We start from the raw sequence: 14,713 nt of genomic DNA, 5'->3' as shown, positions 1-14,713 counted from the left end.
CAAAGCAATGACTAATGAAGTGAGTAGTTGCCATACAAACATAAAACGTAACAATTTCTTTTCAGAGTTCTGATGTTCCTGCAAGCAAATCTACCCTCTTGGAGACTGCTGGAAAGGGCCATAGAGAACATCACAGGCCAGTCAGAACGTTCACAGGATGGTAGGATCTTGGTGAAGTGATCTGCAGGGCAGAAACAGATGATAATGCCAAAGGCTAGAGGCTTAATATCCTTATCTCTTGGTCTTTATTAAAGGTAAACAGAGATAAATGGAATATGCCATTTGAACCTCACGAAGATCAAATTAGAGAGCGAGATTGCAGGGAATCAAATATCTTGTACTGACCTGTCACAAGCACTTACTCAGATATAAGCAAACACACAGCATGCTCTTTTTTTTTTTTTTCTTCTTCATCTTTTTTTTTTTTTTTTAACCCTAAGGTGATTCTGGCTTTTACATTTCTAAGTTCTCTGATTTCAGAGTCTGCCTCTTGCTGAGCTCCCCTTAGCACCCAGAATAAAAAACGTTATAAAATCACTAATACTAAAATCTCTCTGCCAAACAGAAGTAGCTTCCATTTTCTGTCCTTTAAGAACAGTAGAAAATAATCCAGTCTCGTGTTGGTGGGCATGGAAACTGATCTCCAATATTTTTTTCAGCGACAGAATCATACTAAAACCCACATTCTTCGGAGGCCTCCATTAACTGGACCCACACTAAAAGGCAATAAAATTACTGACCTTAAAATTCAACCTGCACATGTTCAATGGTTAAGTCCTGCTGGTTTCCTGATTATCTGGGGGTTAGTTGAATAGAAGCCTGGGTGGGAGAGATTCATATGATTGCTTGTCTTGTTCCCTCAAGTATCTCTCAAAGACCTACTCCTTTCCTATTTCCTCCCATTTGGGTCTCCCTCCAGCGGTGTTTCTGCACTTCTCTGTGAAACGCTGTTTCTTACCTCTGATCATCTCAGAACTGGAAGCCTCAGTATGTAACTCCTGACCTTTAAAAGTCTCCTCTCCCCATCCGAACGTCCCCAAGAGACCTGCCTGAGAGGGCTCCCTCACTCTTCATGGACACTTGGAAGCCAATCTATTTGCAAAATCCGCTTTCTGTCAAGCTTCTGGAATCTTCGGCCAACCAAATTTCACCTCAGGTTTCTCAAAATCTTAACTGCAAAGGGTTGCCAGCTTCTCTTGTTCTCCCCCAAACGAATGACAGACCTCCTTCCGTCAATGTCATGTTTGGGAAGGGCTGTCAAGGCAGGGACTGGCATGAGGCCTCCAATGGCAGCTTCAGAGAGCTTGGTGCCAGGTGATGTCATTCTACCCCCCCCAAGTCTCAAACAGGGGGTTCAGGACATGGCCACGGAGCAAAGCATCTGCCAGCACAAGCCGGCACTAGCTATTTAAAGCCTCTCCCTGGCGCAGCAAGGACAGGGCAGGGGTGAGGGGCCAACTGTTCTGAGGGTGACAGAGGGCGCCGGTAGTGGGCAGGCACAAGGCCACAATGACAGGGAGGAATCCACTTGGGCAAAGGATCCCTTTTCCTCTTCCTCCACGAACGGCCAAGGTCACATCTCATTAGCACAGCACGGCCTGATAGAGCTTCCACAGACGTCGGTACGTGGCGCCCATTTGTTTTCTTCACACCTTCCACATTGGCAATCTGGTGAAGACAAAGAGCCTTTTTTTTTTTTCTTTAAAGATTTTATTTATTTATTTGACAGAGCTCACAAGTAGGCAGAGAGGCAGGCAGAGAGAGAGGAAGAGAAAGAGGCTCCCCGCTGAGCAGAGAGCCCGATGTGGGGCTCGATCCCAGAACCCTGAGATCATGACCTGAGCCGAAGGCAGAGGCTTCAACCCACTAAGCCACACAGGAGCACCCCCCCACCGCTTTTTTTTTTTTTTTTTCCAATTTACAGGTATTAGCTCTTATTTTAGAGGGTCCAAATGCTCCTTCCACACCCTGTTCGTATTATGAAACCGGGAACTCTGGCTTTGGAGAGACAACATTATGATTAACATGTGATCCATCTTAAACTGTATTTAAATCTTTATATTATTTTGGGAAATACATTCTCAATCACATGGCCTCTGTTTTACAGCTTGGTCTGATTCTTGTACTTAATTCCGTGCAGAGCTTTAAAGCCTTCAAAAAAACCACATCTAATAAAAAAAATCCTGTTCTCTCGGGTTGGGTTCACCCAGAAGTAGACTCCGAGTCAAGGATTCAGGTGCAAGAGCTTTATTAAGGAAAGGCTCCCAGGAGACACCAGTAGGTGAACGGGAGAAGGAGGACAGGGAGGCAGAAGAGGCTGAGCAAAGCGTGATTTCCCGGGAAGCCCAAGTCTTGGTTTGACCCAGAAGGGAGCTCTGGAGAGTATGTTATGCCGCAGATCATGTCCTTCCTTCCTTGGGGCAAAGAAGCTGTGCTTTTGGGTTCCCCAGCCAGACAGTCTGGGCCTTAAGTCAAAGGGAGTGGTAGGGTGGGGTGAGAGGTTGTGTGAACACAGGGGCTCTCCAACCCACAAACACTGCTGGCTCTCCATGCCGGCTGAAGTGGCTCTGGTATCATCAGCTCATGGGGGGGCGGGGGACTGGAGTCACAGGACTGGCCAGAGAGGCCAAAGGGGCTGTGGGGGAGGCACTGACAGTGCAGGCCATGGGGCCATCCTGCATGCTGCCTGCCCTTACCACTGGGGGTGTCTTAGAGAGCTTTCATCACGTTCTGCCGCAAGAGGAAACGAATGACGTCTTTTGAAAGTCCTGGGGTTGGCTTTTCATCATCCAGAGACACACTTCCTTCTCCCTGTGGGTAGAAGTGGGCGTCCTTGGAATGCCTCCGTAGGACCGCGCAGCCATCCCGGTTGAAGATGACCCGGGCCATCTGGAAACTGCGAAGGGCATACTTTTGGTTCTCCTGGCCCTTCAGTTCGTTGATTTTCTGAGTCAGGCACCGGCAGATCGATGCGGAGAGTGGATTTCTAGCGGCTGGCTGGGGATGGCCAAACATGTCATAGAACCTATCCAGGGATTTCCGAAGCCCATCGTCCTCTGCCGTGGTCTCCGTCTGACCCTTCACACAAGGGTCAAGCCAGAAGTTCTCAGAGGTCCAGGAATCATTTTGGTCAGTACTTAGGTTACCGGTGTCTGCAAGACAAAACACATTCCAATACTCCAACACATATTTTAAAAAGCCAAAACAGACGATGTCTCTTCAATTCACCACACCTACTACTCTCTTGGGTGACTGGTAATGGGCACAATTAGCTGATTTCAGAATTGATTCCCACTATCCTGGGGTGATGCCACTTGTTTGCTCAAAACAAGAACATCTTATTTGTATGTTCCAGGAGTTCTTCATTTATGGTCTTTGCATAGAAGTTCAGGGTAGGTGTGAATTTGGATGGGGATCAAATTCATATCTTTATTTTCACTAAACTTTCCTGGAAATTAAGCATGTCCTCCCATAATGTAGGCAACAAACCTATTAGCAGCAGTACCTATGACTTTGATACCAACAGCCACAGCTATTTTCATATCACCTATAGTCTGCAGAAGATGTTTTTAAATATCATTTATGCCTGTCACTGTGCTATGGCCTGAACTGTGGTTCCAAAATTCGAATGTTAAGCCCTGCTGCCTAATGTGACTATTTTTGGAGATGGGGCTTTTAGGAGGTTATTAGGGTTCAATGAAGTTGTAAGGATGGAAGCCAAATCTGATAGCAGTGGTGGCTTTATAAAAAGAGGAAGAGATCTCTCTCTTTCTCTCTCTCTCTGTCCATGTGCAGGAACTGGGGGAGGGCCATGAGAGCCCACAAGGAGAAGGTGGCCTTCTTGAGGCCAGGAAGCCCTTCCTGAAACCCAGCCATACCAGCACTGTGATCCCAGACTTCTGGTCTCTAGAACTCTGAGAAAATAAACTTCTGTTGTTTAGGCCACCCAGTCTATAGTATTTTGTTATGGCGATCCAAGGAGACTAAGATACGGTGCTTTGAAATTACTGCAGTTATTAGTCCTGATACTAGATCTTATTATTTAAGCATTCATTTACAAAGCATGTATTAAAGACTCTTAACTATAGGGACCAAGCGGAGGGTTGCTGGAGGGGAGGTGGGGGGAGATGCAGTAATTGGGTAATGGGCATTAAGTGGGTGACGGACACGTGATGGGATGAGCGCTGGGTGTTCAAGGCAAGTGATGAATCACTAGATTCTACCCCTGAAACTAGTAATACAATATATGTTAACTAACTGGAATTTAAATAAAATCTTAAACCAGATGCCAACGGGATCCAGGGCACAAATGCAGCAGTAAAGACCCCTAATGTAGACAGTGCTGGGTATTTACACAGTTCAGACACTGTCTTTCTCTGTTCCCTATAGTAATCCTATAGACTCTTTATCTCTCAATTAAAATCACCACCTTTGTTATTTGTAAAAGAGTCACAAACTAAGTGACTTAATAATAGACAATATGAAGCCAGAATTGGAGTCAAACCCTAGTCCCTGATCTCACTTTCTGTACTTCTCTGGGAACCATTATTTTTTTTTAAAGATTTTATTTATTTATTTGAGAGAGAGAGAGCACAAGTAGGCAGAGAGGCAGGCAGAGAGAGAGGAGGAAGCAGGCTCTCCTCCAAGCAGAGAGCCCGATGTGGGGCTCGATCCCAGGACCCTGAGACCACGACCTGAGCCAAAGGCAGAGGCTTAACCCATTGAGCCACCCAGGTGCCCTGGGAACCCTAATTCTTTTTTTTAATTAATTTATTTATTTTAATAAACATATAATGTATTTTTATCCCCAGGGGTACAGGTCTGTGAATCGCCAGGTTTACACCTTTCACAGCACTCATCATAGTCCATACCCTCCCCAATGTCCATATCCCCACCACCCTCTCCCGTCCCCCCTCCCCCCAGCAATCCTCAGTCTGTTTTTTGAGATTGAGTCTTTTATAGCTTGTCTCCCTCCCGATCCCATCTTCTTTCATTTTTTCTTTTCCTACCTCCCCCCAGCCCCCCCCACATTGCATCTCCACTTCCTCATATCAAAGAGATCATATGATAGTTGTCTTTTTCTGACTGACTTATTTCGCCAAGCATAATACCCTCTAGTTCCATCCACGTCGTCGCAAATGGCAAGATTTCATTTCTTTTGATGGCTGCATAGTATTCCATTGTGTATATATACCACATCTTCTTTATCCATTCATCTGTTGATGGACATCTAGGTTCTTTCCATAGTTTGGCTATTGTGGACATTGCTGCTATAAACATTCAGGTGCATGTGCCCCTTCGGAGCACCACGTTTGTATCTTTAGGATGTATACCCAGTAGTGCAATCACTGGGTCGTAGGGTAGCTCTATTTTCAGTTTTTTGAGGAACCTCCACACTGTTTTCCAGAGTGGTTGCACCAGCTTGCATTCCCACCAACAGTGTAGGAGGCGGGAACCCTAATTCTTAACACAGGAATCTCTGAGCTCTTCTGAAACAAAGGACTTTCCTCTCAATGTGTTCTAGAAAAGATTCCACACAAATAATTTGCAGAATTCCTTATACGCCAACCAGTTTTATTCTTTAACATTTTATACTTTAAATCAAAATATTATATTTTCTTTTTCTGCTCTGATATAAGCTTTAATAAATTACTACCTTTAATTCCACACATACACCCCTCACCCCCACTCACTCAGTCAGTAGCTATCATAAAAATATTTGTACTTGCTAATGATGAAAAGTTGTGAGCTACAGCCAGTGGTTTTACTAAAGGAGAAGGGATGTGGGGTTTTGCCTCTAGTCTTGTTACCAGCTAGACAGCATACTACCTTGTTGAGCTTTTGCTTTCTCATCTACAATAGTGTCAGTAAATGGTCTCTCTTCGAGAACTTCTGTGGTAAGACAAGGAACAGAGAAGTAGATAATCCAAAGCACCCAAGGATATGGACACACGTGGTATGAGACACATGTAGGCCCACACATGGACAGACATTCACGGGCCCACCGTACAGGTAGCCCAACAACAAAGCACTTGGCCACCTTGAAGAATGGCTGATTCCAGGGTGGTTATAGGAAAGTACAAGATGGGTACATTTCATTGTTCTAGAATGCTCAAATACTGATGGGGGCTTGTCAAGGGGAGAGCAGAGGTCAGCTTGAAAGGGGTCAGCTGGCCTCATCTGAAACAACTTGAGCATCAAAATCAATAATGAGAGTAACGAATGATAGAGCATTCATTAAAACAGAAAACCAGGAATCCATAAAATAATTGAAAGTTTGCTGAGGAACAGGGTATTCGCAGTCTCAGGGTACTTCCCCCTAAAATACTTATCAGTTACAAATGGAAAAAGAATAACTTCATCGTGGAGAAACCTGGCACATATCACCTCCATCAAGTGACCTAAATGATGGGACCAACCGAAATCCTGTTGCCACTTGACTAGACGCAACAAGAAGACCCCAGCCACTTCTCTGATAGTCACACCAAAGTTGCATCACCTGAACCCAATTATGAGGAAGTGGCAGACAAAACTAAATTGAGGGACATTCTGTAAAATGATTGGCCTGTACTCTTCAGACATGCCAAGGTCATGAGAACCAAGAGAAGAGTGAGCAAGGCTGTTTCACACTGACGGGCACCGAAGAGACATGACAATTTAACACAACACATGATTTTCACCTGGATCTTTTTGCTATAGAGACCATTTCTGGGACCGCCTGAATGGGGGCTGAGGATTAGATGGTAATAAGGTACCCGGTTAAACTTCCCGATTTTGCAGGTTTCACTCGGTTATGGTTATCTCCTCGTTCATAGGAAAATCAGGGAAGTGGGCATCATGCTGGCAACTTACTCTTAAACAATTCGTGGGGGAAAAAAAGTTCTTTGTGTTGTACTTGCGAGTTTTCTGTGAGTTTGGGATTCTCTCAAGAAAAATAATGAAAACAAACCTCTGGAGGAATAATCGTTAAGACTTCCTTTGGCGGCCTACTTTAATATTAACACAAACAAAAAAAGAGCCTTAGTCCAGGGCTTGGCAAACAGTCCTTGTCTAACAAATGGTAGTGGCTATTACAGAGCCAAGGGGAGGAGGGGCTGGGCCAGGGGTCCCACGATGGCAGGATGAGCTGTCCCTTCCCACCTTCTTCCCCAAAGATGATCTGGTCCTGGGGACATAAGGGAAGGGAAGAGAAGAGAAGGGACAGGAAGACAGGGGCTGAGAAGTATCAATGGGAAGAGTGGAAGGGAGAGAGAAGGTCCTGGGCAGTGACACTGAGAAAGCTGGGGAGTTCCTGAAACTGTCACCCGAGGCAGACTGACACAGAGCCCTCCCAATAGCACAACAGTACCTGTTAAGGAACTGGTCAATAACTTTGATTTGAACCCAATGAGCCTAAGAACCGGGCTTGTCTCCTCCGTTTTTCATGTAAACATCAAGCAGACAGCAACTCATCTTCAAAGAAACCCTCCTTCCCTTTTCCAGAAGAAAATGACAACATGGGTTGAGTTATTTACTACATCAGTTCTTTTGAACACCGTCCCCAGCTCATTACAGTCTTTGATTTCCTTTTAAAACTTGCTTAAAACTAGTTTTAAACTTAAAACTAGTTTTAAAACTTGCTTTAAAACTACCAACAACAAAGCTCTCTCTCTAATCATGTGGCTATTGCGGCCTTTCTGACCTCTGGGATTTCTTTGCCAACAAATAGAATTAATCACTTTTCTTTTCCTGATGCACCTACATGCGGACAGCACGGTGATCTTGGATAACTCAGTCAGTTCCTGCATCCTCACAGCCAAGTTCAAACTGTACCTTATTTTTAAATTAACATAGCTCAGACTTGTAGGGCTCTCAACTTGGGACAGTAATGTCTACTCTAGGGAGAGTCTGGGGATGTTTTTGTGTCAGTGATTGGAAAGTGCTACTTGTATTTGGTGAGTGGGGTCAAGGATGTAAATGGCCTAGAAGGCACAGGATGATCCCATACAACAAAGAATCATCCTCCCCAAAATGCCCATAATGCCTCTTACCCCTTGAGAGGAACAGTGGCTCAAAGGATGATTTCTGGGAAGAGTAGGAAGTGAATGCTGAATCCCGCTGCACTGTAATACATTGCTTCGCCTTGGGCTCCCAAGGCACCTTTCTCTGGCACCCATTTGTACAATGCATTCCTCCCCACTCAGACCTCGAGACCATTTTATTTTTCTCAGCAAGGGCCCCGGTCCCAATGATTATGGCATTATCTAAAGTGAGTAGAATTTCCCCTTTTTTTTTTTTAATTTATTTACTTGACAGACAGAGATCACAAGTAGGCAGAGAGGCAGACGGAGAGAAAGGGGGAGGCAGGCTCCCCGCTGAGCAGAGAGCCCGATGCGGGGCTCGATCCCAGGACCCTGGGATCATGACTTGAGCCGAAGGCAGAGGCTCTAACCCACTGAGCCACCCAGGTGCCCCTAGAATTTCCCCCTTTTTTTTTTCCCTAAAGATTTCATCTATTTATTTGACAGAGAGAGATCCCAGTAGACAGAGGCAGGCAGAGGCAGAGAGAGAGAGAGAGAGAGGGAAGCAGGCTCCCCGCCGAGCAGAGAGCCCGATGCGGAACTCGATCCCATGACCCTGAGACCATGACCCGAGCCGAAGGCAGCGGCCCAACCCACTGAGCCACCCAGGCGCCCCTAGAATTTCCCTTTTGATTGCAATTTGCTTCCATCATGAATAGAATTTCTTTAGGAATTGACAAGAAGAAAGGCAGGAGGATGGCGCTGGGTATGGCCATGCTTTTGCATGCATTGTTTCAAGGTCACCTATCTACCAGAGCACCCGTTGGTTAAATTACCTTTCCACCGGAGAGAAAACAGCTGACATACAGATGTTTGGGATTTTTACAAACCTAGACGTATTTTTTATATCTTTAGGAGTTATCGATGGTAGTTTGTTCAGTAATCCCAGGCAATCAATGAGCACGGAGATTTGAGATTAATGGTTGCATTCTGTGAGACGCCATTAGCCTTTAGAAACCCAGATGTTTAATGGGGGTTTCTTGTAGAGAATCTTCCATGGCTACGTCTGTGGTTGATAAACGTGCAGCAGGATTTTATCTCTGTGAAACATTTTAGCTTTCAACTTTAACAAGTTTTTCCTAAATGGATTTGATATTTAGCATTCTGTCTCCCTCATGCATCAGCCTCAATGCCCGCCCACTCTGCCTTATTTGTTCAGACTTTCTTTTACTCGCGATTGCTAATTGGGAGGATCTGGGGTTTCAAGGCTGCACTGAGCCGAAAGAAATCAAAGATTTAATAAAAGAAAAGAACGATCAGGATTTGAGGAAAGGAGGAATTGTGGCTCATAGAGTCTCCTTTTACATTGCCTCAAAGGGAACGCTGCCCCTTTTCTCAGGGCAGTGCGTGGTACACGCCGACGTGTGGCCCCGCTGCCTTGGTTTGTCTGTTGGAGGCTCCTCAGGTTCTGTGTGGCTCTGAGAAAGTCATGCGTGTAGGAAGAACAAGGTGAGTGGGGGAGGCGGCATGTCCTGGTCATTAATGGTCACAGGTTAGCAGTCTCCTCTCCTTTATGACAGCAGTCAGACTTCTGAGGCCCCACGGGCTCACTCTGTGGGTGACAGCATCCTTCTTCATACAGTAAGGGCTCTTGCCTATGGATCTGGAGCCCTGCTCTATAGGCTGCATCTCCCTGCCCAGATCTTTTTTTCCTTCCTACCCTCTTCTGATCCTCTTACTTCTGCCATTCCACTCCATACCCTGCGGAAGAAAAAAAGGAGTGAACAGGCTCACGGGATGAACAAGATTCAGTCCTCTACCTCCAGCCCCACAGGCTTCACGGAAGCCGGACTGCAGCAACACCTCTGCATCATGGCATGGAGAAAGCTGGTTTTTCTTCTGATCCTTCAGAACCTCAGCACCTGCTGTTCCTCTGCATGGAACATGCTTTCTCCACATATCTGCATGACTGGTTGGTTCCCTCACCTCCTCAGGTCTCAGTTCAGATGTTATCTTTTCCGTGAGGGCTCCTGTATCTGTCAGGATCAGCTAGGTTATGCTACGTAACAAGCATGGGCCAAATCTCAGAGGCTTAAAACAATAAAGGATTGTTTCTCACTACTTACTGCTCTGTGTCGTACCAGTAGATCTGTGTCGTGCTTGCCCTTTACCGTGGAACCCAGGCTAGTGGGGCAGCCACCACAACATTGCTTAGTGGCTGCAGCAGAAGGAAAAGAACCCGGGGGAGCAGGCAGTGACTGGAAAGCCCCGTCACCTCTGTTCACGTATCACTGACCAATGTTAATTCATATGGCCAAGCCTAATTTCGAAAGAATAAAGATGGGGGCACCTGGGTGGCTCAGTCGGTTAAGCATCTGCCTTGGGTTCAGGTCATGATCGCAGGGTCCTGCGATTGAGTCCCTCGTCCGGCTCCCTGCTCAGCGGGGAGCCTGCTTCTCCCTCTGCCTGCCGCTCCCCCTGCTTGTGCTCACTCTCTCTCTGACAAACAAATAAAATATTTAAACAAAGAATGAGGATGAAAAATTCTCCTGCTGTGGGAGGAAGAAAGTATCATTCAGTCTTCCAATTGTTCAGTCTTCCATGGCTTCCCCGAGCACACGACTTAAAATTGCATTTCCCTCACTCATCTAGGCCCTGACTGTCCTTGTATCCCTTCTCTGCCTTACATTTCTAAGTAAACATAGCAGCATCTACTAATGCATGATTTGTTTGTTTATTGTCTATCTTCTCCTGCTTATGGCATTTGTTTGTCTGGATGCTAGCTGTCCCCCCCCTCTAGAACCTAAAGCAGTGCTGGCCTGAGATAGATACATTGAAAACTTTTTGATGTTTTATTTTACTTGATGAGTTTCATTTTTAAATAAAGATGTAAAGGTGCATGATTACTAGGGTTACCAGTGCTCCCTAAGGTGACTGGGAAGTTTGCCCAGGATAACCCAGGTTTATGGCGGTTGTCTCAATTAATGATTAATAGCACACTCCTTCACTCCCAAAAGGGCCCTGGATCCCACGATTCGTTACATATATATACACATGCATCATGATACAGCCGTCACATAGAAGTTCCTGCCATACATCCCTATGTCCCAAGGGCTGAGTTTTGATGCCAGAGATAATCCCAGTCTGTGGGTTAAATAATAAGATGTCCACACACTTTTGTTTTTTTCCTAAACTTTCTGTTCTGCTGTCCTCCAGGACAATCCTCCTTCCCTTCCCTTTGTTTTCACAGCAGTCCTTTCTCCTATCCCCGACTGTCCAAGAACTGTTTGGTTTCTGCCCTGCAAGTAAAGGGACTCAATTCACTATATCCCATCAGTAACTCACTGTGATTCTGCTTTCTGGTCTCCTATGACTTTCCACTACGGTGCAGTTAACACCAGCACTGGAGTTCTAAGATACCTTACACTCTGTCTCTTTAATAGCATAAAATTAATGACCAAAAAAATCAGTAAGCTTACGCTTCCTTTTGCCCCATAGCAATCCTGCCATCTGCGGCTTGTACAATTTGGAATTTGCAACTGTTCCTTTAAAGGACAAACCCCACAGACTCAAAAAGGGGTGGGGGCAGGGTGCAGATATCAAGATATTTAATCCAAATCAACACATCAAAGGACCAAAGGACGGGTGGTCTGGTCCGGTGCTTTTGAAACTGCAGTCTGAGTCCGCACTTGTTTACATCCGAGAGCTAATCCTGATGAATCACCCAGAGGGGAGGTGGCATATGCTGTCACCCTTCCTCCTAATGGTGAACAGATGCACCGGGCAGAAACTAGGGTCCTCTACAAGGCAACTGCTGAGAACGAAAATGAACGCTGGAAAAAAACAAAAATATGTGCGATCGGTGAACAGCCTAAAATTAAGTGCCCGTGGCAATTAATAAGGCTGATCTATCTCTGCCATCTGATTGGTAATCTATCCTACTCGTACCTGGGCATTTTATATTTTCTTAGGAAACTAAAATGTTCTGAATACAAAGAAATAGAATATCTAAGTTCACACCACTCTAAATGGACAGTTACCATATGGTCATATTTCCTTCAAGTCTTTTCTTATTAAAGAAGCAAACACTGGGGATTCTGGGTGGCTCAGTCAGTTAAGAGTCTGCCTTTGGCTCCGGTCATGATCTCAGGGTCGCGGGATCGAGTCCTGCATCCAGCTCCCTGTTCAGTGGGGAGCCTGCTTTTCCTTCTGCCTGCTCTCTCTCTCTCTCTCTCTCTCTGAGAAATAAATAAATAAATCTTTAAAAAAAAAAAAAGTAAACATTTTAGGGATGGGTGAAACAGGTGATGGGGATTAAGCAGCATGCTTGTCATGATGAGAACCAGATGTGTTAAGTGTTGGATCACTCTATTGTACGCCTAAAACTAATATAACACTGTATGTTCACTACACTGGCATTAAAATAAAAACAAAACAACAAAAAAAGAAGTAAATATTTTAATTAAAGTTGACCACTTCCACACAGAAATTCATTCGTTCCAAGCCATTTATTTATGTCTTTGTTTTTAAAGATTTTATTTTTGAATAATCTCTACACCCAATGCGGGCCTCGAAGTCACAGCCCCAATTATCAAGAGTCACGCACTCTCCCTACGGAGCTCGCCAGGCGCCCTTTTCAGCCCATTTTTATACCTGACATATGTTATGTATCCCTAAGCAACACCGTGTAGCTTTGGGTGATAGTCATTTTCATTTTCCATATACAAAGTTTTGCTTTTTCTCACGCCACTTTATGATTTTTTCCTTCCCGCCATCTTTGATATATGAGTCTGCTTTAGAGTATTATAAGAACATACCTATTTTTCGTCCATTTCATTCTCTTGGAATGGCCATGTGAGTTGTGTCTAATTTTTCCCTCTCACAAATGAGGCTTCTGTGACCCCTCCCCTCATACCTACTTCCTGGTGTACTTGCTCTAGAATTATATCCAGTCGTGGAACTGCTGAGTTGAAAGGAATGTGCGTTTTCAGTTTCACTAGAACCTGCCAAATCACTTTCCAAAGTGGCTGGGGCACTCCTGCCAGCAGGATCTGGGTTACCCTGTTTCTCCACAGCTTTGCCGAACTCTGACACTGTCGGGCGTATCCAATATGTCTCCTTACTTGGGGTCACATTTTCTTCCTCACTCAAAGTGGCCAAGACACTTGGCGGCGACTTGGGCTCCCTATGCTGTGAAAAATTCATCTTCTTTATCCTTTTTCTACTGGGCTTTGTCTTTTCTTCTATCTTCTTTTTAATGGCATAAGAGATGAAGTACAGAGAAAACGGGGTCTTTGACTTTTCTGCACCTGAGGTCATGACTAGCTTATCCCAGTCTGAGGCTGGACAAAAGACCTCGATTGAGGTTTGTTTTCGTTTTGATGACAAATCTTCTCAAGTAAGACAACCTTCGCAGTATCAGTTTATCACCTCCAAAAAGTGATACTGTGTCTCTACTCCATTCAGTGAAAAAGTCACACGCCAAGGCCGATCCAGGGGCCAGGCCAACAGCTGGCTCACCGAGTCTCATTTTGCAGACAAGAAAATTGAGACAAAGACCAAGTCTCCAGAATCACTTCATGAGGGGGCTGGTGATGAGACCACGGACAAGGCTAACCTGCTTATTAATTTTCTTCCTTAAAATACTCTTCATGTGGCTCACATCTGCCATAATTAGGACCACGTTGGCTGTGACGAGCCAGGCAGGGGTGTTCTCCCTAGATGATTCTGGTAAAAACTGAGGAATCACAGGCCTGGATCCTAAAAATGCTTAATACCATTCTCTTCTTTAGTAGGAGATTAAGGTTTAGCTTAGGCTTGATTTAAAACAGCTTCGTTTTGCAGGTTGTTAAGTAATAACCAAATTAAGGGATCAGAACCTGACCCCTTTGCAGCTAGAAAAGCCAAGGGGTATTTGCTGGTTCAGCTCTTGCACTTTCAGGACCAGAATCTGAGAGCTGGAGCTGGAGCTGGAACAAGAACTTGGCTCCCCTGCGCCAGGCCAGGTTTTGGGGCATAGCTCTTGGGCAGTTCTGCACCCAGAACCCCAACAGGGGACAAGAGGGGAGGCTCTCAGACCAGGGAACCTGAGACGGAAACTCCTTCAGGAGCGATTGGGAATCAGGAGCTTCCCTGCGACACTTAAAGCAATCATTTAAAAATGTCTTCCCCCTGCTAAATGCTTTTTTAAATCTCATTTTACATGGGATATCTCAGCAGATTTATTTCATATCATGGCCTAGATAGTAAGGCACAATCAGGGGCAGAAAAGAAAATCAAATGATTCTGGTCTAGGTTGCTATGGCAACATTGCTATTTTGAATATGATTGTTTACTTCAGCATAATTAAGTTCAATGTGAGCAGCTAATTAAGATGAGGCTTGAAACTTTAACCTTAACCTTCACTGTAAGAAAAAAAAATAAGCACTTTAAAAATGATGCTTGAGGTGTTGCTGGAGACATATTTAGCAGAACGCTCATCTCCCTTTGCTGGGGAAGCAGAAAACGGATTCTTTTTTCTTTAAGAGGAACAGGGGCCTACTCACCATCTGTCCAAATGCACAAGTCACTATTTCCTAATTTTCAGAGATAAAGAGGAACAGAACAGAACCCTTATCAAAACAGAGCCAGTTCCCGTGTTGACATCAGCAGACTTGCTGAGACTGACAGGCAAGGAAAGCCTGATGCTTTCCTACACAGAGCAGTGTTTTCAT

The 14,713-nt window shown here is 45.0% G+C and overlaps 1 protein-coding gene across 4 annotated transcripts in view; it reads right to left on the bottom strand.

The window, feature by feature from the left end:
• Nucleotides 1-1,703: 1,703 nt before the first annotated feature.
• SHLD1 (shieldin complex subunit 1) overlaps nucleotides 1,704-14,713 on the bottom strand; it is an 85,299-nt gene continuing 72,289 nt past the window's right edge. For 3 of the 4 annotated variants that reach the window (XM_080814549.1, XM_080814550.1, XM_080814552.1), the window contains one exon: nucleotides 1,704-3,152. In XM_080814549.1, the coding sequence (XP_080670675.1) occupies nucleotides 2,710-3,152 (443 nt within the window). In that variant the 3' untranslated portion in view covers nucleotides 1,704-2,709. The remainder of the gene's footprint in view (nucleotides 3,153-14,713) is intronic. The other variant, XM_080814551.1, reaches the window with a different exon arrangement.

Source organism: Martes martes, assembly GCF_963455335.1.
Source record: "Martes martes genome assembly, chromosome: 9".
Classification (NCBI taxonomy): Eukaryota; Metazoa; Chordata; class Mammalia; order Carnivora; family Mustelidae; genus Martes; species Martes martes.
Note: the sequence above shows the minus strand (reverse complement) of the source record. Positions and strands in the feature narration are given on the sequence as shown.